The sequence below is a fragment of the Aptenodytes forsteri genome, unplaced genomic scaffold, assembly GCF_000699145.1.
Source record: "Aptenodytes forsteri isolate BGI_AS27 unplaced genomic scaffold, ASM69914v1 Scaffold299, whole genome shotgun sequence".
NCBI classification, from domain to species: Eukaryota; Metazoa; Chordata; class Aves; order Sphenisciformes; family Spheniscidae; genus Aptenodytes; species Aptenodytes forsteri.
Genome location: NW_008794154.1, coordinates 2,915,181 through 2,938,425, shown reverse-complemented (window position 1 = coordinate 2,938,425; position 23,245 = coordinate 2,915,181). Strand labels below are relative to the sequence as shown.

At 37.7% G+C, this 23,245-nt stretch overlaps 1 protein-coding gene across 1 annotated transcript in view; it reads left to right on the top strand.

The window, feature by feature from the left end:
- The window catches only part of MME (membrane metalloendopeptidase), a 56,648-nt gene that overhangs the window by 12,170 nt on the left and 21,233 nt on the right, over window positions 1–23,245 (top strand). The window contains exons 4-14 of the mRNA XM_009279221.1: window positions 3,339–3,500; window positions 5,138–5,218; window positions 5,967–6,062; window positions 6,169–6,287; window positions 7,320–7,385; window positions 10,725–10,859; window positions 13,161–13,262; window positions 16,358–16,494; window positions 16,594–16,687; window positions 20,911–21,039; window positions 21,880–21,978. Coding sequence (XP_009277496.1) covers window positions 3,339–3,500; window positions 5,138–5,218; window positions 5,967–6,062; window positions 6,169–6,287; window positions 7,320–7,385; window positions 10,725–10,859; window positions 13,161–13,262; window positions 16,358–16,494; window positions 16,594–16,687; window positions 20,911–21,039; window positions 21,880–21,978 — 1,220 coding nt within the window. The remainder of the gene's footprint in view (window positions 1–3,338; window positions 3,501–5,137; window positions 5,219–5,966; window positions 6,063–6,168; window positions 6,288–7,319; window positions 7,386–10,724; window positions 10,860–13,160; window positions 13,263–16,357; window positions 16,495–16,593; window positions 16,688–20,910; window positions 21,040–21,879; window positions 21,979–23,245) is intronic.

Below are 23,245 nucleotides of genomic sequence, written 5' to 3'. Positions count from 1 at the left end.
TGCCACTGAAAAAGAATAAAGTGAAGATACTGACAGAATTAATAGTACATTTAATAGAAGAGCTTCAAATAAATTACCAGAAGAAAAAATGTAATGAAAATTCAATTGGTTATACACAGGGTAAAATATCAGTAACTGCACGATAAATGTTATCAAGGTTTGTGAAATCCATTGCAGTGTAGCACATGAGGATACCATGTAATTTGTACATTTGAGCATTTTTTTAGTAAGCTGACATACTCTCTGCTAACTTTCCTGAGCTCAGACAGTGCAGACTGATGATAGTAGGGACTTTTGATCTCTCTCATATCAATTTCACCTAGGTAAGCATATTGTGTTTCTCCTATATCCTCCCCAGGTCACTGGTTGTTATGTCAGCTTATATTACTTTATTTGTAAGCTATTAAAGCAACAACTGGCAATCAGGAGTACTACAATAAAATAAATCATTAAAAGTAATTGAGATAAGGCTCTACGTTCTTCAGTGACAGGAAATTGAATAAACAAGTGAGAATAGGAACAAACCCAAACACTGGGTCATCAAAGCAATACTGAGGACTAATGAAAAGTGTACCATGTATTATCTGTATTTGTATGCGTATCAATTAACCTGTATTAGAATTAAAATAACAAAATATTCACCAGTCTCACACTCACTGTTTCCAGAGCAAAAATGTCTCAGTGTGTACAGCTGTGAACTTACCATAAAGCTTCTTTTGGCACAAGTATTAACTTATAAATAACTTAGAGCATGTTTAGGATTCTGTCCAGCCTAATTGGTCCCACTGACTTTGAAGGGACAATTCATGTGTCATTATGCTTCTGGGCTTGGTTGGTAACAAAATCACATTTCATTGATTTTAATATATCCATGGTATCAACGAAATAATGAATTATTATCTGGGGTTCAGATGTGCAAATTACACTCTTGAGGAGAGTATTCTTCAGAATACTTAATACATGTATTTTGCATTAAGCCCTAAGTGAAAGACTACAGTTCCCATGACTGAGCTCTTTCTGTTATGTTTGCAGTATTTAAACTTCAGGTTTTGATAAAAGTTGATTAGCTAATATTGGCTAGCCTGGACTTTACAGCAGAAAAGTTATGATAGATGATTGTTTTTGTGTGACAGTAGTAGGCAAGGAAGATTAAACACATACTGACTACAAATAGAGCAACCTGATTCTACAGCTAAAGCAAGGTTTGATATTAACATAAACTGTGAATAATTTCTCAGATTTACGCAAGATGTGGATTTCTCCTCAGTTTTGTTGTTTTTTTTGTTTTGCAAAAGTGACAAGACAGTGGATAAGAACAACTTTTTCTTGGTGTCAGAAGATTTCTCTATCCTACCATTACTTTTTGGCAGGGCTGGCACACTGCTCTGAACGAGCCAGCTGTGATGTCCAGTCCTGGCTATTAAAGTCTTTGTTGCTGGACTAACACATGCCAAGATAATCCAAGGGACACTGTTGCCCTTCAGATGCTGCTCCAGCCTAGCAGAGAGATTCATAAGGATAATCTTAAAACAGGAGATGTTAGTAATAATTAGCAATCTTCCTCTTTTACAGCAAATAGATGGAGCTAGGACGGGAATAAAGTGCACCATTCAAAACATTCTCCTTCCCCTAAATGAAATAGGACAAACTAGACAGAAACAAGTACCAGAGTTTACACAATCACAGAATAGTTGGGGTTGGAAGTGACCTCTGGAGATCACATAGTCCAACGGCCCTGCTTAAAGCAGGGTCAGCTAGAGAAAGTTGCTCAGGATCTTGTCCAGTCAGGTTTTGGTTATTTCCCAGATGGAGACTTTGCAACTTCTCTGGCAACCCATTCCAGTGTCTGACCACCCTTATAGTAAGAAGTTTTTTCTTAAGTTCAAAAGGATTTTTTTTTTCTTATTTCTGTATGTGTCCATTGCCTCTTGTCCAAGTTTACAGGCAGAGGGAAAATTCCGTGCTCTAACAGACTGGACAGTAGGATTGGATGCTTGGCTTTCTCAAGAATGGGTAAAAAGCAAGTGTCACACTTAGCAAAAACATGACTGAATTTCACAATCTCTGGCTGTTGGTACGATCCTGTATCCTTTCAAATTGAAGTCAGCCTGTCACTGACTTCAGAAAGAAAAGAATCAGGTGCTAGGCATTGTGTCTATTTCCGCAGTGGTTTTTATGCTACTTAAGCAGTCTAAAATTGAAAATGCTTGTATTCATGGCTTTTTCCATCTCCCAAGCACTGGAACATTGTAAAACCATCAGGTGTTGGCCTAAAATATAACACTCAAGCCAACTGAAGATCCCAGGAAAAACAGGGGGGAGGCAAGTCGACATAAATACTATAGACTGTATCCACCTCTCATTTCCACCAGCATAAGAGACATGGAAAATATTGAAAGTACTGGAGAAATAACTATAAATATTTGGCCCACCCATGTGGGAGGAATGAACACTTGAAATCACAAGCCTCACCATTTGTTAAAAACAATGTCTGAAAAATGGGAAGGATATTCAGTATCCTGGGAAATTCAGAGGTATGACTAGCTCTTGCTTGACTCCTAGCATCTTTCCTTTCTGTGAGAGACTTTGTGCTAGCATACTAGTGGTGAAAGCAGTCTAGGTGGAAGAGGAATACAAGAAAAAGCACAGAAGGTTTATGAACAACAGCTGGGAAACTGTCATCAAGGAATCGGATTTCACTAGAGAATCCCATGTCACACTCAGTCAGTGACTGGTTAGTCTTTGACGAGCCACTTCAACAGGGTCAATAGGGATAGCAAGGGGCAGTATCAATTCTAGAATAAAATGTGGAGTAGGTCTAAAAAATCAGTGTAGATTCAGGAAAGCATTAATAGGAAAACTTCCCTGACAAGAACTTAAACAGTACAACAGAGTAATTATTTTATTGAAATAGATTGGATTTAGCTGAGTCTGCCTCATACTTAAATTACATTACAGTGGATACTTAACCTCTGATATGTCTTGTGCTTTTAATTTCTCTCTTCACCACATTTCAATACAAAGAAGTGTAAGCCAGTAAATGAAACATCTTACTTTTTATTTAAAACTGAGCAACCACTCACAGGGAGTAGGAACATTAGTCAGTTTACCCATCAGTGAACACAGGCAACAGAAAAGTATAAAAGTTATGGGCAGTAAAGGAATAATAATTCGTTGTTCACTGACTAGTACTTTGTTTGGTCTGCAACATTCAAGTAGGCTTGAGCCTATTCTAAACTAAAGGAAATATATTTATTACTTCCCTCTTCAGAGCAAGCAAAGGTATTCATTTCTTTTCTCTAAAGATTCTTTATGCCTTAATTTGTCTTGTATTACAGCAGCCCGAATCCTTGAGAACATGGACACCACTGCAGAGCCTTGTAATGATTTTTACCAATATGCCTGTGGAGGATGGCTTAAGAGGAACGTCATTCCAGAAACCAGCTCCCGTTATAGTAACTTCGATATTTTAAGAGATGAACTAGAAGTTGTTTTAAAAGGTCAGTGGGGTTTATGTTTGTGGACTATATAAAGTTTCTTCTTTGGCTTACATGTTATCCTAATAAGATGTGGTTGTCTAGCAAAGCTTAAAATACTACCAAATATTTCAGTTTCTTTGTGTTTGGTTCAGGACAAATCTACCACAAGCTGTTTGCTTGGAGAGTGCTGTGGAGGTTATGCTGTTGTGCCTGACACTGGAGCGGGAGTTGACCAGACTTGACCTTTCTGGTATCTGGACTCTGTGTGCTCATCTGCATATTAAAACAACTGAAATCCATATCATTACACTCATGCACTAACAATAGCAGCCAAGCTAGGTGAAGAAGAAAGAGGTCTGCCTGTGTCCAAGTCAGCTGAAATGCTGGAAGTTGCTCTCTGGCAGCCCTATGTCCTGCATATCTGTATTCCATCAGCTAAATCCCGAAGAGCAGGCAAGCAATTTTCTAACTAGTCACATGATAAACTTAGAAATATTCCTTTTTCCACAAAATGTAATAGTGTCCAATTGTCCATATTCCCCTTTTTCAGATGAAAATAACAGAGTCAAAGAAGTCAGTTTATACTCATGAAACATTCTCCAAACTACTCTCTCCAGACTGAATATATTTTTTTTTTTTTTTTTTTTTTTACTTTGCATATCTTCTGGTTTTGCCAGGTTTGCAGTTTATGGATGCCATGGTGTTCCTTAGGCTTCAGTTTCTGTGGAGCAAAGCAATTGTAAAGTAGTAATTGGAGTAATTGTAAAGTAGTGGCAAAAGTGGGCTGCCCCACAAGGGAAGGCGAGCTGGGAGCCGACTGTGACTTGAGGCAGGCAGGGACAGAGGCCTCACAGACAAGGGGCTCAGTCCCACGGGACCCAAACCAGAAGAGCAGAGCAGGTGCGGTGACAGTGACCAGGTTCAGCCAACAGCCACATGACCACCAGACAAGTCCATAGTCATGCAGCAGGTCTGCAGGTAAGGTCAGGCTCAGCAAGGTACAAGGCCAGGTCCAGCATACCTACAAGAGCGTGGGCAGGGACCATGGGCAAGGGGATGATGCGGACTGCTGCTCCTGAGCCAACAGGCACAGGGTGCACAAGTGGAGGCACCAGATCAGGCTTCTCATGGCTCTTTCTTACAATTTAGCTGTTTTCACAGAATTGTGATCCACGGTCACAGAGCTGCACCATACCAAAGCAGACCTTGAACACAAACAGGTAAACTCCTGGCTGCAGTGAAGAGATTGCAGATTAGAATTACAGGAAAAGATGCTTACAGCCTGGTCAGTGCAGTAAGAGCCTGCTGGTACACTTAGGGCCCTGACAGCAATTCTCTTCACACAATACCTTGGTCACTTAAAAACTGTCCCTGAAAAGTCAGAGCATTTGTATTTTGCCAAGGATGATCCACAGAACATCTACGTGACTCCTCTATGCTCAATATATTAACACAGATTGATGTAATCACAAGCCATATAATCTCTAGAGCTTTTTCCCCTGAGCTTTTGAAAGGCAAAGCTTCCCTGGAATTTGAGATGGACAGGGAGCACTTATCATCCACCCTCTGGTCCTCAGGATGGTATCCTCTATGGTTCCTTCAGTATCTTTCCAATAAAGATCAGATATTAAGATATATTTGCTGTCTGTGTGTTTCAGATGTCCTCAACACACGAGGCAATAATGATATAACAGCAGTGCAGAAGGCAAAAACTCTGTATAGATCGTGCATAAATGAAAGTAAGTGTTTCCTGAATTTATTGCATATAGGATATATAAAGATCATCTAAAGAATCCCATCTTCACAGTCAGCTATACCTATGTCATCCTATTTTCTGTGCATAATTTTTCAGAAATTCTTTGCGAAAACTAAAATATATCCATTCTATAGAGTCAAATAAGAATGTCAATAGTAAAATCAGTAGTTTCTCCTGTTTTGCTTGCTTTGATATTTTAGGTGAGATATGTTACTCTTCAGTTACCAGTTTGCTGCAGATATGTAATCTCAAATTCTTTCAGTTAAATGTGAGTTAACTTCTTTTGTAGAAATTATCAGGGATGAGGTGGAAAATAACTGGCATACCAGGCTTCTAGAAAGAGAGGGTGATCATTTATTTCAAGAATTTGAGCTAGATGCTGCCACTAGAATGAGGAGCAGCAAAACAGTTAGCAGTGCTTCCTAAATCACACGTCTATAGTTTCTAGAATGCTATTAATACTTCTGAAAACTATTATTTCAAGCTATCTGCAGAGTGAAAATAAAATAGTTCTTCAATGTCATGGTCGCAAGGATTTGCATATGCTGTTTGCAGTCATGACTGAAACGTGTTTTTAAAATTAAATGTTAAAGCACAATCATACATCTGAGCATACTCCTATTGTGGTGATGGTGAAAACATACTTCTCAGCTTCATTATTCTGAACTCATTATAATACAACATTTGTGTGTTTTAAAATGTCATGGTAACTCCCTTTATTTTTCTAAAAGCTACCATTGATAGCAGAGGTGGAAGGCCTTTAATCAGTTTATTGCCAAATGTATCTGACTGGCCTGTAGCAACAACTAACTGGGATTCTTCCTATGGTAAGATAATCTGTGTTTATTTCCTTTTCAGTTAACATTTCTAAATTATTATACTTTTCATTGCTTACCAAAAATGTAAGACTAAGTATACCTCTCATTTGCTTAGGTACTGCTTGGACAGCTGAGACAGCTATTGCCCAGCTGAACTCCAGATATGGGAAAAAGGTCCTTATTAATTTTTTTGTTGGCACAGATGATAAAAATTCCACAGCACATATCATTCATGTAAGTCTCCCTGGGTGGCGTTGCCTTGTTGATCATAAAAGTGCAGCAAAATAACTAGAAGCATAGACACAAATGTTAACCAGGAGAGACATTAGTGATTTGAATTTTACCAGAGTAAGTTGTAGATGAGTTTGTGAATCTATGTAGTTTTCAAACTTAAATTATCAGTTTCACAGTGTACTGTCCATTCTCAAAGTTAACATCTTTATTCTGTGCACTCATACGCTGTTATTCTCAGTGAGATGAGAGTAACAGAGACATATGTAGACATACAGACAATTTATGTGTACACTGGACAGAAGATAGACATGACCTACTTATATGTACATGCGAGCAAATAAGTAAACATGATTTCCTTACCATGTACTTCAGGCAGAAAGTTCTGTCACTGAAAACCTGGGCTACGGTCCCAATGGCAGAAAGCCCACAAAGGGGGTTGTGTTTTTACAAGGTATTCAGATGCTAAAGTACTAACGGGACCTGCAGTCAGCTGGCACAGATATGAAGGTGGCTGAGAACATTTGCATAAGGAGTATGTCGAGAGTGCCCTGCCTGTAAGTGTAAGATGATCTCTGAAAATGGAAAAATCCAGAGGAAGACAGTATTATGTATGGTGAATCTTAACCAGCTACTCCCGAGATGCAACAGTTACAAGAGCAAAGGTCTAATCTTTCTTGTCAATAGGTGGATAGATCCTTGACTACGTTGCATGTATGAATTTCAGAGATGCAGTAACTGCCTTGCTTGTCTGTGGACTGATTTGTCTTCTGTACATCTGCTGTTTTCACACTGGTTATGTGTAGCATGCATCGTTCAACAACAGAAAAAAAAAAAGACTGAAAAGAAAGACAAAAAATATACGGAGAGTGAAAAGAATTAAAGGAGGGCAATAGGATGAGAGAGAAATTCCCCTTTGGCCAGAAGATAATTTGGCAAGAGTGAAGCATCAGCAACTTATAATTGACCAAAGAATAGTACAATGCTATGCCATTTTGTCCTTAAGCACGTCTTAATTTTTATTTGAATTTATAGATTGATCAGCCTGGGCTTGGCCTGCCTTCTCGTGACTACTATGAATGCACTGGTGCATACAAAGAGGTAAGATGAAGCTGACAGATCACTGACTACGTTTTGTAAGTTTTAGCCTATATTTTCAAGGCAGACATATCCTCAAGAGTGGGGATAGGCAAAGAGCAGGAACAGTCCTTCCCCAAAGAGGTTCCAATACTGCCCCTGGGAAACATCACTGGGAGAATTGGGGAAACTGCAATTAGAAAGGTAATAATAATGAGCATTTAAACAAGGTTGATCTGCAGGTGAGAATAGCATGTGCAACAGACTGGAGAAAGAAGTCCTGGGTAAGTGTGCAAGAAGGCAAGAGAGTCAAAAGAGAAATGAAGAGAAATGAGATTAAGGGCAAGTAGAAATAAGTTAGCTAAGAATGGGAGGGAGCGTAACAAGTGTCCTGAAGATGAGGTATTATAATATGCCATAAATGTTAGTGACCTAGTTTGATCTTCCCTGGCTGCACTAGGAGCCAAGGGGTTTTTGTCTAGGCTCCAGTTGCCAGTACGTACCAGTTGTCTCTGCACTGGATAAGAAGACTGCACATTCCTCTGGCATTGCTAGACCCTGGACATCTCAACCTGTCTCCCTTCCTGTTTCCCCTTCCCTTCTCTTCCATTCCTCTTGTAATCACTGAACGCATATGTGGAAGAAAGGAAAAGTAGTACCTTTTCCACACAGTTCCTGTATGATTATGCAAGTCAGAAGAGGAACAGCTACTTGACTTTTTAGGCCCTCTTGGAAGGAAATAAACATGACACAATTTAGCTTTGTTACATAGCTTCTGCCAGGCTTCACAGCTGAATCAAGACATACCTCATAACTGTCAAAGTTGCGTTAAGATAGAATATGAGTGCTTATGGATCACCGCTGTTCTGTCACTACAAAAAGGATGCCATTTCTGAACTATGATCAGCTGGCATCAATTGGCAAGTGCTGCAGGTGTCAGTGGAGTCCAGGTGGACTAATCATATTGTGAATAGGATTAGAAAGAAAAAAAGAACCATTCAGAACCAAAGACACACTTTTCTGCATGAAAGATCTGAAAAGATCACAGTCCCCTAAGTGAACTGCTGAATGAAAATGCAGCAGCTGAAGTATGTGATACCGTAGCAACTGCTTCAGATACCGAAAATCTCGTATGGTGGTCTTTAATTCATGTTTAGTTACTATTTGTATGCATTTTCATTAACCTGTTACACTGACACTGTGTATCCCTCCTTGCTAATCTTGGATGTGCTTTAAGTCCTTGAGAGCTGAAGGGTATGTATTTGCTGAAGTCATGTGGTAGCTGAAACTGCTACCGTAGTAACCTTCAATTAGACAGTTTTCTTCTGTGTAATTAAATGCAGAAGCACTGAGCATACAAAACGTTTTGGTTTTGTAGGTATTTTGCTGACATGCTAACAGTTAATACTCTAATACTGATTACATTTAATTACAGATCATTTGCTAGTAAAGACAATCATTATCATATTAACTGCTCAGTTACGTTATTATCACGTGTTATGGCCTCTAGGAGCTGGCTCATGTATCACAATTTGCTCCCTTCCTTGTTACATCGACTGCAGCACTAAAAGACAATTCCTGTTCTAATCTCTGACCTACTAGAAAGTGGAGGAAGTATTTTTAAAAAAAACAGAGATTTATCACTGAAAGGCAGATTCATAATATTCTTACAAGCATGAATACTTCAAGTGAGAGACGTTCCTCCTTTCAATCCCTGCACTCTGATAGCAGCCTTTTCTTGGCTCTGTTTCCTGCTGTGTCATTCTACTCTTTGAGCTGTACGTAGCAAACAAGGTATCTGCCTCCTGCACTTTAACCTGTGGCTTTGTCAGGACTTCCCACCACAAAGCTACAAGTGGAATCTGTGAACAAGATATTTTAAAAATCTTTTTCTCTTGTAAGATATATGACGACTCTGCTCATACAGGAGTTATTCTGACATCTAAGGTCGCACTAAAATATCTGGGAGTATTTATACGGTCCATCTGAAATTAGCTGACTTAGTTCTTTGCTATCTGACCATACTATGATCTGCACTTCAGGCCAAAGTCCATTGATTGGTACCTGAAAATCTCTGTTGACTTACTGGTTTGGGGTAATGTCTGTATTGAATTCTTATAAATTGTATTTGGATATTTTAAAATGGCATTTACAGGCTTGGTATGCGCTCTCTTTTGTGACTTGTAGCTGTCAGTGGTTTCATGGGCTTTTCTCTTTCTGGTAAAATAATCTATCTTGATTAAAAATAACACTGAGAGTTCAGTCCTTCAGGATGCTGTGAGCCACTTGTCTTTTTGAAGTCTGCCGTCAGTACTTTTCATGAGCTGCTCAGAGTTTTTCAGCGCACGCAGCCTGTTACAGCACAGCATTGTTGGCAGGTAGGGGAGGCTGACAGGAGATGGATGGCAAGGAAGGTAGTTATCAGAATGGCTGTATAAGTGTAGCATTCATTAAAGGGGTGCGTCCTACTGCCTTAGGAGCTGAACATACCAAAAGATTTCTATTAATAAAGTTGATGACATGCACACCTTATTAATCCTAGGTTTTATCACTGGTTTAGTAGATTACGCTACTTTGCATAAAACCGATTTATTATTAGATAGCTCATCTAATATTATGTATTGTTATTTGCATTTAAAAAGCACGTTGAAAACAGCATTTCTGTTGATAGAAGAATGAGTGTGGCTTAAAGAGGAATTAGAATAATACTAAGTTCCATAAAATATAATGAGATCTGTAGATATTTGGCAGTGTAACATTTAAGAGAATATACTTCCATATTTCCATTCTTTTCCTTGGTGAATTCTGATATGTTAAATTTAATATATGCTATATTGTCTATAGTATATCTAGGTATGCTAAATCTAGATACAGCAACATGATTTCTAAACGTTCCAAGAAGCAACAGAGGAGGTACACTGCTTCTGGGAGTAGTTTTCCCACAATGCTAATTCAACACAGTCCATCAGCATTTCTCTCGGTTTTATGTTTCTGGGAACATTGCTCTTTGGAAGAGGTATTTTTGGAAGTTGTGATTAAAGTGAGCTAGAAAAAACATGGGCGATGGTTTAAATATGGACGTACAAATGTCTCATTTTAAATAATGAAAACACAGTGCAGTAGTTGAGACTGTTTAGCTTTGAACACTGCTACAAATTATACAGCAATTTTCTATGAGGAAATTTTCAAAGTTAATTTCTATTTGTGATCTAACAGTATTTCAGAGTAAATTACTATTAAACTATTTAAGAAAGGGATGAAGAACTGTAGTTCATAAAAATGAAGATGAAATCTTAACGATAATCAAAGTATGCTATACTTCGAAGAGTTTTGTCTTAAAAATGTTTGTATTTTTTCCTGCAGGCATGTTCTGCCTATGTTGATTTCATGATTTCTGTAGCTAAACTAATCCTACAAGAAAGAAATATTTCTTTCAATGAGAGCGAGATTTCTGAACAAATGAAAAGAGTTATGGACCTGGAGAAGGAGATTGCCAATGTAAGAAAAACATTTTTAAAGTATCCTTTAAATAACTGACTTTTTTCTTAATACCTAAGAAAGCTAACTGTAAGCTGAGTTGTTAAGTTACTTGCTAATGTTATTTTGTGGGACCAAAAGCTGACCAAAAATGTATGGGGCCTGGAACACCTAAGAGGAACACATAATAAGAAAGACATGCCTTCTAACAAGCAAAGGAAAATATTTGAGTTAGCTGTTTTCCAAATAGCAAAATGTTTTATCCTAATCTGTTCACAGAAGCCCTTCAAGAGAACAAAGAGAGAGCAGGAGAGACTTGGTTTCTGTTTAGTCTGTTTTAGAAAGTGAGTTTTAGGAGATGCTTTCGGGCCTCTTCTCCCTTTGCCCTTTTTTCCCCGTGGGCTGTTTGGTTATCAGAGCAGTAGATTCCCAACCCTTGGCCTGCCATGTAACACAAAGTAATGTTTGTCCTGCACAAGCTGCTCCACAATGCTGATTGTTTGAAGTGCATTTTTAATCACACACTGTTCTCCATTAAAGTATGGCTTGGAGAAATAGCTAGAATTTGAACTTGAACGGAGAAAAACAAATGGAAATTCAAGCGTTCATGAGCTAAAACATGGCTTATGATTATTAAACATTTCAGAAGCTGAGGATGACTGTAAAACAAGCCAAATACAAATTTTCTAGCTTCAGCTATTTTTGAAATTACACTGTTAGTAAGGGGATGTGTTTGGCAGAGGAAGACCTTTCCCCCGCATTTGTATAAACTAAAACCATCTGATTTTGATTTTCTTCACATTTTCCTGAAAAACACACCTCTGGGCTTAGATCAGAGATAGAAAATTATTACAAGAAAAGGAATTAATTGGAGAAAGATTTGAAGGGGAGTACACAAAAGGAAACCACAACTATAGCAGTTGCTGCTGGTAGAGAGTACAGTTGGTGGTGGGTAAGCTGCTATTGCCTTCGTTTTTAACCTCTTTCATCAAAAACTCAGCACCAGCCTGAATGTTACTGGAAGAGAGCTGGCATTGTGTTCTTGGGAATTTGTTAAAGAAAACACAGAAAAAAAATACTGAATGCACAGTAGATTTGGAAGGAGGAAGTGGAAGAGAAATCTTTTTTACAAAAGCATAGAGATAAAATCAGACTTGGTGTGACTGATTTTTCAAAACAGTTTAAATAGGTAAAACCTACTATTCTTGCTCCTGACCGAGTCAGTTAAGAGTACTCAGGGAGTAGTGATGTAGGTTCTCCCATGAATTACTCTCATGGATCACAAGATCACTCTTTTCCCATAGTTGTTTGTGTACCAGCATTTTCTCCCTTTGCCATCAAAAAAGGTGAAAGTTAAAAGAGGGTGGAGTATGAGGTGAGCCAGTGCTGATGCTGTCACAGGGTACTTCTGCATGAGAACAAAGGTGTGAAAGGATACAAGAATGCACTTCAGAAGCCTGCAGAAGCATCCTAGCAAGGGACACACTGGTGTTTGAGGAAAAGAACAGAAAGATATCCAAGAGAGTATTCAGAGACGAAGGGAGTAGTTACCATTAGGTGCTGGTTTTGTCTCCTCTCAGTCCGCACCTAATTCCAGAGTCCGCCCTGCTGACATTTGCTGTCTAGAGACTCCTGTGATTTACTTGCCTCATAAAGCACCAACACAGACACAGTTCTCTGGCAGTCAGGCAGTTTTATTGTCTATAAGAAATGGCCCTAATACAGTCATGCCATTAAGGTGTTAATGTATGCACATTTTTAACACACCGGTGCAAAACTACATTGCCTGGACTAATACAAAGCTTATCTGAGTTATGAGTTATGACTCCCTTTCTATACAGCGGTTTCAGAAAGAACGTATCGGATAGCACATGCATCCTGATCAAAATGCTCACACTGCAGTCCTACCACAGCATGCTGGTCGCCCTATACTCAATAAATAAATCTCCTTTATTCCCTTCTCCCAAGATTTTTATATCTATTGGTAACAGTGTCTACTCAGTGCTTTGAGTGTTATGGGTCTATGTTCCAATCAGTGTTCCTGCACAGCCTGAGTTGTTGATGCTGTAACACAAAACAAATCCAAAAAGTAAAGCTCCATTTTACTGTCAGAAATTTAGTTCATTTAACTATCCATTTGTATACTTTTTATCTATAAAATGATGTCCATATTTATATGTGAGGTACTTTACAGTTAATACAAACTGATAGTAATGTATTAAGCCAGAAATACTAATTTTCTTTCTTTTTACTTCCACTTACCAAAATTCCTGTGAACTGACTCAATGTACTTAGTAATTCTCTCACGATTAATTTTGATAGGCAACAACAAAATCTGAAGACAGAAATGATCCACTTTTGCTGTACAATAAAATGACCTTGGCACAACTCCAGAACAACTTCTCATTGGAAGTAGATCATAAGGTGAGTGATCAGTAATCTGATATTTTAACCTCTAATTTATGACTGATGAGATTAAATAGTGAAGCCTGTCAATTTTTTCTTTTAAAGACATTTCTTTCTTGAGCTTAGACATATTTGAAATTGAACAGGATACCTGACATGCACACTATATTACCTAAACATCTGATGACATTAAACTATACGTAAAAGACTGTGCTTCTGTACTCACTGTTTCTCCTAATTTGAAGGCAGATCTTGCCCCTCTGCTTCAACATAAAGAGATGGAAAAGGACAAAGGGAAAAAAAAAATGTCATGAGCTTGACTTACTCTCATGGATTCAGGATGGTAAATCTTGCACATACATAACCCTTGCTGGAAATCAGGAGAGTATCCTTTGCAGTGTACAAATAAATTCCCTTCCTGTATTACCACAGCAGCTCCAGAGGGCCCAGGACAAAAGTTAAGGCTGTAGCCACCGATTGATTCAAATATGTTGTAGCATGACTATTCAGGCCCTCTCCGTTTATCCAGAGGTGCAGATTCAGAACAAAAAGTCCTGTTTTTCCAACATTCCCTCTGTAAGATGGGCTCCCAAAGCAAGCAGAAAGGAGCCCAGGAAGTCGTGACTATGAATCAGGAAAATTCTCCCTGTTCCTCCCACTGTAGCTCCCCCAGGATGTTTGAACTCTGCCTTTTCTCTTATCCTGAGCTATGTGCCGTTTGTGCAGTATAACCTTTAATTAATGGCACCACAAAGTCTGGCTAAAGAATAGCCAAAGATTTGATAACATAGGTGTGCCTCCTCAGTAACGTCATGTCTTAGTAGACGTATTTTTTATCATAAATGACTTCTACTTCAGTATCTTGCACAAAAAGCAAGCAGGTTAACTACTGTGTCACGTGGAAAGCACTGTGGTCTGACTGGCAGGAGCACATTATTGAGTCTTTTGAGGCCAGTAAGGTACTATGAAATACTATTATTCCTACCACAGTTTCATAATCACTGCTATTTTTATTGACTTTAAATTCTTCAACTTTAAATTATATGACAGTTCACTTCTGCCTAGCTTAATTTGTTTCATAATTTACCTTCTCCCACAGGTCTTAGTTGAACAGTTACCATTACAGTCATAATGTCAGAAACTAACTTCTCTTGTCACAGAATGGTATTGCCCTGGTTATTTTTAATTCCTGGGGAGTGCTGCAGATCAGCAATAATCATCTGCTCTAAATTTATCCAAAAACGCTCAAAAGACACATAATGGGAGTTGGTAGCGTTGTTGTAATGGTCTAAGGATAGAACAGCAATTATGCCTAAGATTAGCTTGAAGTTTGCTGCTTCTCTCTCAAACCTGAAGTAATTCTGTTTCCGAAAGCTTATCTGCTTTCCTCAGCTACGTTAGTTTGTCTGATGAAAGACGTTACCTCTTCCAATAAAACTTTCCTCTCAAAAGATACAGACTGGGAAAAATCACCAATATTTTTCAAAGTAATAGGCATAACAAAAATTTTTAAAATTTAACAAAATCTTTGAAAAAAAAGTACAAAGATTATTTGCTTTTCTTAAATGTAACACCTTCCTTTTCATTACTAAAATGAGTACCTACCCAATGTGGTAAAAGCACTGAGTAGCTCTAGAGTTTTGATGATGATTTTCAGCTTCTGCTCTGAATCATTTTCTCAGTCAAACGGTGGTCCGCAGAGACAATGGATTGGGAAACCTTGGGCCAATATGGAGAATTTGAAGCAGAGTATGTAGAATTAGCTGTAACATCAGTGTCATTTATTAAAAAAGTGAATGGAGAAATTGGAGGAATATATAACACTGTACAATCTACAGTATTCCAAGCTGAAGGATCTGTCTCTTTCAGCTGGTATCATACAGAGGAAGACAAGTAACACACTTGTGAAAATATTTAGCTTGACATCAGCTGCAGGTGTGAACTTCCTGGGTAAGGGGAATGCATAGGTTATAACCTCCCATTGATACTACTCTGTTGCTTTGGGTTATGTGATGGAGGAACAGCAGTGTGGCCCCACACAGTCTGGCTTCTTTGCCCACTTACAGCATGGCTCAGATCCCAGTGCTGTGCAGCCAAGCAGTGACCACAGTCTGCATTCCCTTAGTAAGCAAGAGAATGACTCTGTGTTCTCCAGTCAGTCCTTTGACCCATCTACTGTCTGAGGCACATGATATTACTAAGCAAAGACTTATCTAAGGGAAATTATTTTTCTTACCAGCAAACTAGTAAGAGTTTCCAGTTGAGAGTGCCCATACACTAAAATAATGCTCTGTTCAGACTAGATGGACACTACAGAATGAAAACTTAACAGAAAATAATTTTCATAGGTACTGGGTCATGAAAGTTATGTGGGCCTCTCGCAAAGGTAAATACCAGCATAAAGAAAATGGGGGTTTAGGACCACAGAGGCAGAAAACGAACAAGAACTCTAACCTTTGCCTGAGAATTGTCTGTCACAGCATGCTACAGACTGACCTGCTATCAAATCAGTTGCTTCTCCAGTATCTAGTACTGTGGTGTGCAGAAGAAAATTCATTATAGATAGTGGATTTAGTATGTCTGTTTTAAAGCCTAGTAAAATAAATCCTTTTATGGACTTCAGTGTACTTCAGAACAAGTCCTTGCCATATGCTTCAGAATGGATTGCCAAGTATACCACGAATCTTATTGCCCCATAGACACAGAGACATACTGTACTGAAAATCGGGCTGTTAGTCATGCTTTGATTTAAAAGTTCTTAGCCAAATATCGCAAAAAGGCAATTGAAAATTTTACTTAATATACCATTTCTGCTTTTCCAGGCTAAAAGGAAGGGGTCATAACATTTTTTTATTGTGTTAGTCTGAAATCAAAACAATGTCTTGACCCTTTCTGCTAAATACCACCCTATTTTAATAGGATTTTAGAGCACAGAGGATATAAATTATCTCAGATCAGTTGTTATTATGATGACTCCATTTACAAGTAGTGCAGCTATTAGGGAAACAAAAGGCAGAGCATTTGTGTTATGCAAACATATTTAAACTGGAAAAAACAGCTAAATACTGTTTCTTTATGCTTTAACCATATAATAATGCGTATTGTTTTTCCAGGTATTCAACTGGTCAAAATTCATAAATGATATAATGTCAACTGTACAAATTAACGTTGAGAACACTGAACATGTCATTGTTTATGATCCAGAATACCTTATCAGGCTGAAGTCTATTCTTAATAAATACACTCCCAGGTAGGTATGTTGGGTATTTTTGTAATTTGCATTTTATTTCAAATAGATTTTAAAAGCCTGAAAACATTACCAGCTTATTATTGTTGCTTTGTTAAACAGAGACCTTCAAAATTACATGATCTGGCGATTCGTAATGGATCTTGTCAACAGCCTAAGCCGTAACTACAAGGACACAAGGAATGCTTTTCGTAAGGTGCAGAAATTAATCTCTTTTTAAGTTGTAAAGATGACTTTTGTGACCCACAAAAGATAATTTTTTTATGTACTTGTAGTATATAATGTATTTCGAATTTTGCACACAAAAGCTAGATATGTTTGCTGAAGCTTCTGCTGGAGTGTACACGTAATTTATATGCTTGATAGCTGGAGTGGATTTGAAAAGCACTGTTCTGGTACTTGGTCTCCATGTTTTTCTGAATCTAAATTAATCCCCATTTTGATAACAGAACAGTCCCATTTATTTGCAAATGATTACTCTACAATTCTGATTGATTTGTTACAAACTCTTCAGCATCTAAAGTAATACATTCAAAGTCAAACACTATGGGCCCAATCTTGTTTTTCGGTCATTTGATCCTGCAGATATTTTAGTGCTTTTAAGGAAATGCTGAGCAATTTCACAAACAGATTGGAGATGGAAGTCCTTTGTATTTCCACAGCAGAACTTTCTACTTTGTAAGTTTGCTCAGCTCCATTAAGAAAGGTTGAGGCCATTTTGTTGTATCTGTTAGTGACATAAGAAACTCTTTAACACACCTACGCAGCTTTTTAAGGAGGTTCTGCTTGTTACAGAAGAAGATAATAATTACTGGAGGAAGTCAACGAACGTTCAGTTTGGTCAGTTTTATATGCCTGAACATGGCAGTCTTATTCATTGATTATTTGGCTTTTTCCCCTCTCTTTAAAGTATGAAATGATTTTAATATAAAGTTTCATATTTGCTTAGTGTGCATCATCAGGGAATACTGTGTTTTGCACTCTATAAATTAAAGTCATCCCCCACTACATCTTAGGACTTCACTGAGGAAGTTTCATTTAGAAAAATGTCAAAGTTTGAAAGAACGACAGAAAAAGATTTTACCATAGCCTATGTATAAAAACACAATTGTCTGGCTGAAGTCTATTCTTAATAAATACACTCCCAGGTAGGTATGTTGGGTATTTTTGTAATTTGCATTTTATTTCAAATAGATTTTAAAAGCCTGAAAACATTACCAGCTTATTATTGTTGCTTTGTTAAACAGAGACCTTCAAAATTACATGATCTGGCGATTCGTAATGGATCTTGTCAACAGCCTAAGCCGTAACTACAAGGACACAAGGAATGCTTTTCGTAAGGTGCAGAAATTAATCTCTTTTTAAGTTGTAAAGATGACTTTTGTGACCCACAAAAGATAATTTTTTTATGTACTTGTAGTATATAATGTATTTCGAATTTTGCACACAAAAGCTAGATATGTTTGCTGAAGCTTCTGCTGGAGTGTACACGTAATTTATATGCTTGATAGCTGGAGTGGATTTGAAAAGCACTGTTCTGGTACTTGGTCTCCATGTTTTTCTGAATCTAAATTAATCCCCATTTTGATAACAGAACAGTCCCATTTATTTGCAAATGATTACTCTACAATTCTGATTGATTTGTTACAAACTCTTCAGCATCTAAAGTAATACATTCAAAGTCAAACACTATGGGCCCAATCTTGTTTTTCGGTCATTTGATCCTGCAGATATTTTAGTGCTTTTAAGGAAATGCTGAGCAATTTCACAAACAGATTGGAGATGGAAGTCCTTTGTATTTCCACAGCAGAACTTTCTACTTTGTAAGTTTGCTCAGCTCCATTAAGAAAGGTTGAGGCCATTTTGTTGTATCTGTTAGTGACATAAGAAACTCTTTAACACACCTACGCAGCTTTTTAAGGAGGTTCTGCTTGTTACAGAAGAAGATAATAATTACTGGAGGAAGTCAACGAACGTTCAGTTTGGTCAGTTTTATATGCCTGAACATGGCAGTCTTATTCATTGATTATTTGGCTTTTTCCCCTCTCTTTAAAGTATGAAATGATTTTAATATAAAGTTTCATATTTGCTTAGTGTGCATCATCAGGGAATACTGTGTTTTGCACTCTATAAATTAAAGTCATCCCCCACTACATCTTAGGACTTCACTGAGGAAGTTTCATTTAGAAAAATGTCAAAGTTTGAAAGAACGACAGAAAAAGATTTTACCATAGCCTATGTATAAAAACATACAATTGTCTGCTAATTAATTAATAATATATGATATAGTATAGCTGGAGCTTCTCACACTAAATGTAGTGGAAATAAACTAGCATTTTTCTTGTTAAGTTTGCTTTCAAATATAAATGTTAGGACAGTTATGGCATTCCATGAATCTCCCATACCATTTTTTTTCTGGGTTGCGTGGCTAATTGGTTACTTATTCATTCAAAACTCCATTTGCTTTAAATACAGAGTGCTTAAAATGTGCTACAGAAAGTGCCAGAGTCCTAGCAGAAAGATCATTGGCTCTGCAACCACTTCCTTAAGAAATCAGGAAAAAGATCTCAACAGATGACTAGACTGCACGTGTAGATGGGCCTATGTGTTAATGAAGGGCTATGCTGTCACTCTAAGTCACTTATGTTTGGGTCTCCATCTCAAGGTCAAATTGTCAGTTTTCACTGTAACATTTGTTCAAAATTGTGCCTTTCCAGCTACTACTACCATCTACTGTCAAGAAGCCCAGATGCAGGGGTGGAAGAGCATGCAGGGTAGTATCATGACACTAGTTTAATACTTAGAGCTACTGGAACTGTATCCTCAGGATACAATTACTCCCACCAAAGAAACACATCAGTATCTTTCTTTTTTTCCAAGATCTATTTAAAGAGAAAAAAACTGCATTCCCTATGATGTTGTAGTTGAGAATTTATGGCCTGAGAATTTATGCCCCATGAGATCAGGAGGTGTGATTTCAGATGCATCAGCACTGTACATGTACGAATCCACAGTAATGCATTTTAATTGCATGTTCTTTTTACTAATAAGCAGGTAAGTTTCTGTTGCTGTAGAAAGCACCACTTTGTTTCTTCTTGTGCACCTCTGATGACACTAGGCTTACTTAAAAAGAGTCTATCTCAGAGCTCCTGTGAAGGGCAGTCCTGGTCTGATGCAAGTCCACCATGGTCTCAAGTAGCCCTCTACCCAAGTCATGCTGAGACCAGTGAACTATGGTTATGAACTAGGATAAGCTTGAGCAGCACAAAGTGATCTACTGGAATCTTCATTGCATAGTCATTCTGAATTAGTTATTAATTGAATTAAGCTCAGTACTGCTAATGTTTATTACTGGTTTTGCTTTAAGTTCTGGGGGAGAGGTGTTGTATTTACTTTTGCTATACAAGCTTTTGCTATGTAAGAAATGACTACTGATGCAGCCTGTATGTGTGCAGGGAGTATCTAAGAAAGAAATAGATTAAGGACTGACAGATTTTCTAGTCTATTCAGCTCTTTGTCAGTAATGAGTTACAGAAAGTTCCAACATCACAGGCTCTTCAGGGAGATCTGCAGTAGATATCTCTGTGCTGTGTTATACTGGTAACGTTTTCAAAAGACCATTACTGTGTCCATAATGCTTTAGGGTGAAAAGAAACGTTAGTAATTTTCCTTTTCAATACAAATAATTCAGTTCAAGGTGTAGCAGTTACAGAGCTTTTAACACCAAAAGTCATTGATCTGTACCTCTGAAGAGATGGAGAGGTGCTTCATTATGGAATATAAACTTCATTATAGAATATGATTTCAGAGAGTTGCCCTATAATGACACTGTCTGTTATATTCCTTGCATTCAGGTGTCATACCATTATATTATCCACTCAGCTATATCACATATTTATACATTATCATGACAAAATCCTTGCATACCTTTTAGCAACATCACATAGAGTAAACAAGCTTCTACTCTGCAAGCTCCCAAAGGTGGGAGGCTCTGATAGAAGCTGCTGGTTGGGTGAAAAACACAATCTTACCCCTGCAGAAATTAATTTGCTGCATAATCACAATGGCCCTGTCAGAGCTGGAACTGCAATACAGATCCCTGTTACAGTGAAAGCTTTATGTCGGGGTATTCCTCTTTAACCTCTCCCATTCTTAGCTTTCAGAGTAGTTTTCTCCTCTCTACCTTTCATGTTTTGGAAGGATAAAGAATAATGATTCTCATATTTCCTCAGCCTGTGACAGATGTTCCCATTATAGAGTGAGTCCACCGAACTGCCATAAACACAAATGTGAATTAAATGCATGTATTTAAGGTCAGCTAGGCTCCTCTGAAACACACATCTGCCAGTCAGTCACCATTCTGCTTCACCTTATGTGGGCCCAGGTGTCACTATTATACCTAATGTTTATGTTTCACAGGCACTTTACGGCACAACGTCAGAAACTGCTGTTTGGCGTCGTTGCGCAAACTATGTCAATGGCAACATGGAGAATGCAGTGGGACGATTATATGTAGAAGAAGCATTTGCTGGAGACAGTAAACATGTGGTAAAGCTTTGAGCACACTTAGCCTGTATAAAAAACCTAACCTTCAGATTTGCTTCTTAATCAGTGTACCACTGAGGTGTAACAAGAACGCATGTGCTAGGAGAGTCATTCCTTTGCACCTAAGTACTTCTGCATTACTTGTCTTGAGCTGGCCTGCTTTCCAAGCAAATGACCACAGTGTGAAGTAACGTGTGAAATACGACAATTATGTATGCACACTTGGAGGGAGAGAGGCATCTGCCTGCTCCACTTGTTCGATGAGCCAGCCTTGAGCCTAAAGCACCACTGGTACATTAGCGATGGACCATGCACAAGCCCATACGCGTGCCCAAGGAACAGCACTTACTGAAATGAACAGTCACTGCTTGTTCTTTGAGACTGACGCTAGTTCACATCCTGCTTACACGGGGTGCAGGGACATCAGTTATTTCTGTTTGTCTTCATTCACACAGAAAATTGCTGAAAATTAACCTGGAGTTAAGCCTTAGTTTCCTCCTATCACTCCTACTGTAATCCAGGCTTAAGATACACCATTTTTCGTGGTTGACATAGACACAATAATTTGATCAGATGCACAACATCCAGCAGATGGATATCTGACAGATTTTTTGTAACCTAAGTTGCATTACCTTGTGAGGTCATGCCCATTCCCGTTCCTCCCACAGGACAGGTTAAAAGTACTACTTAACTTGAGCTCCAGATTTTGGGTGTGGCCCGTAAACGGCATATACTCAAGCAGCTAGTGCAGGAAAAACAAGTCTGTAATAAACTAACTATGACTGTGGAAAAATAATGGGCTCATTTTATGTGGATTTGTAACATAGTGATGTTTTTTCCAAGGTTGAGGAAATGATTGCAGATATACGTGATGTTTTTATAAAAACCTTAGATGAACTTACCTGGATGGATGCAGAAACCAAAAAGAAAGCAGAACAAAAAGTAAGTTAAATCTTAAATATTGGTAATGTTGTGTATTTCTATAAAAATCAGTATTTCAATTGTTTTTCCTGAAAAAAAATAAGCAGTAACATTTATCACTATTTAATATATAAAAAACCCCACATATATTTGTGTTTATATAGGCACAGCAGCTTACAGACTTCCTATATCAGATCCATATTACATGGGAAGGGGCCTCTGTGGAGATAAGCACACAAAATAGGAAGAATCTATATACAAGATTAAGACCTTCCAGGCAAATCAGTGATTAAGGAGCTAGATAATGAATATCTACAAGAAAGTAATACTGAAAATGAAAAGGAATGATTTATGGTGATTTGACCAGCTATTGGGAGTGATAGGACAAAAACAAAAAGTCAAACCACAGGGTGGACACCATCAGTGAGTTCTCTTTTAAAGGAAGACGTAGCTTCAGACAGTTCATGTAAGTCTGGAGTAAGTGACAGAAATCAGTTGTAGAGAGCCCTGAATTGGGAGTGAAGCAATTGAGAGAACTGTTTATTACATCTCTATTTTGTTATACTGTAGAGATAATAAAAAATCTTCAATTTTGCAGTTTTAATGATAATTTATTATTAAAATTTAATTTTAAAAAAGCTTGGAAAATATGGGTTTATTAATTATAAAGCGGGACCTGGCATTTTCCTCCAGAATTTTGTGTTAGAAAATCTTAGAAAAAAACATTTAAAATAAATATCAAAATATTACTGGTTTATCAAAGAACTCTAGACTGTAAAGTCTGCAAAAAGCTACGATTGCAACAGATAGCTAAGATAGTCACAGCATCCAGTGAGCTTATATTGATTCTGATGTGATCAGACAGCAAAGATGCAGTTATACGAACTGGTGCTTATGTACATTCCTAGTGTTATTTACATAGCTACACATATTGATCAGTTACAGCCACACAGTAACTTCAAATCAGGAATGGCAGTGTAAGTCAGGTAGTAAACTGAAAATCCTAAATATATTCTGTACTATGATTAGACATAGACAGTTTAGGTACAAAGTCTATGAAATACTTCCACTATTACGAACAATTTATTTACAAAATGAGATGCAAACTGTCTGAAAAGTTAGGATCAAAAACCCACGCACACTCCACATGTCGCTTATAAAGTTCACTTGTTTGTGGGAATAGCCTACATCAGAAAATTATTTGTATAAATAATGTGATTTTACTGCTAAATTTATTAAGACATATTTATATGGAAATAGTAGAAAGAATTGCTAAAGAATCTTCTTT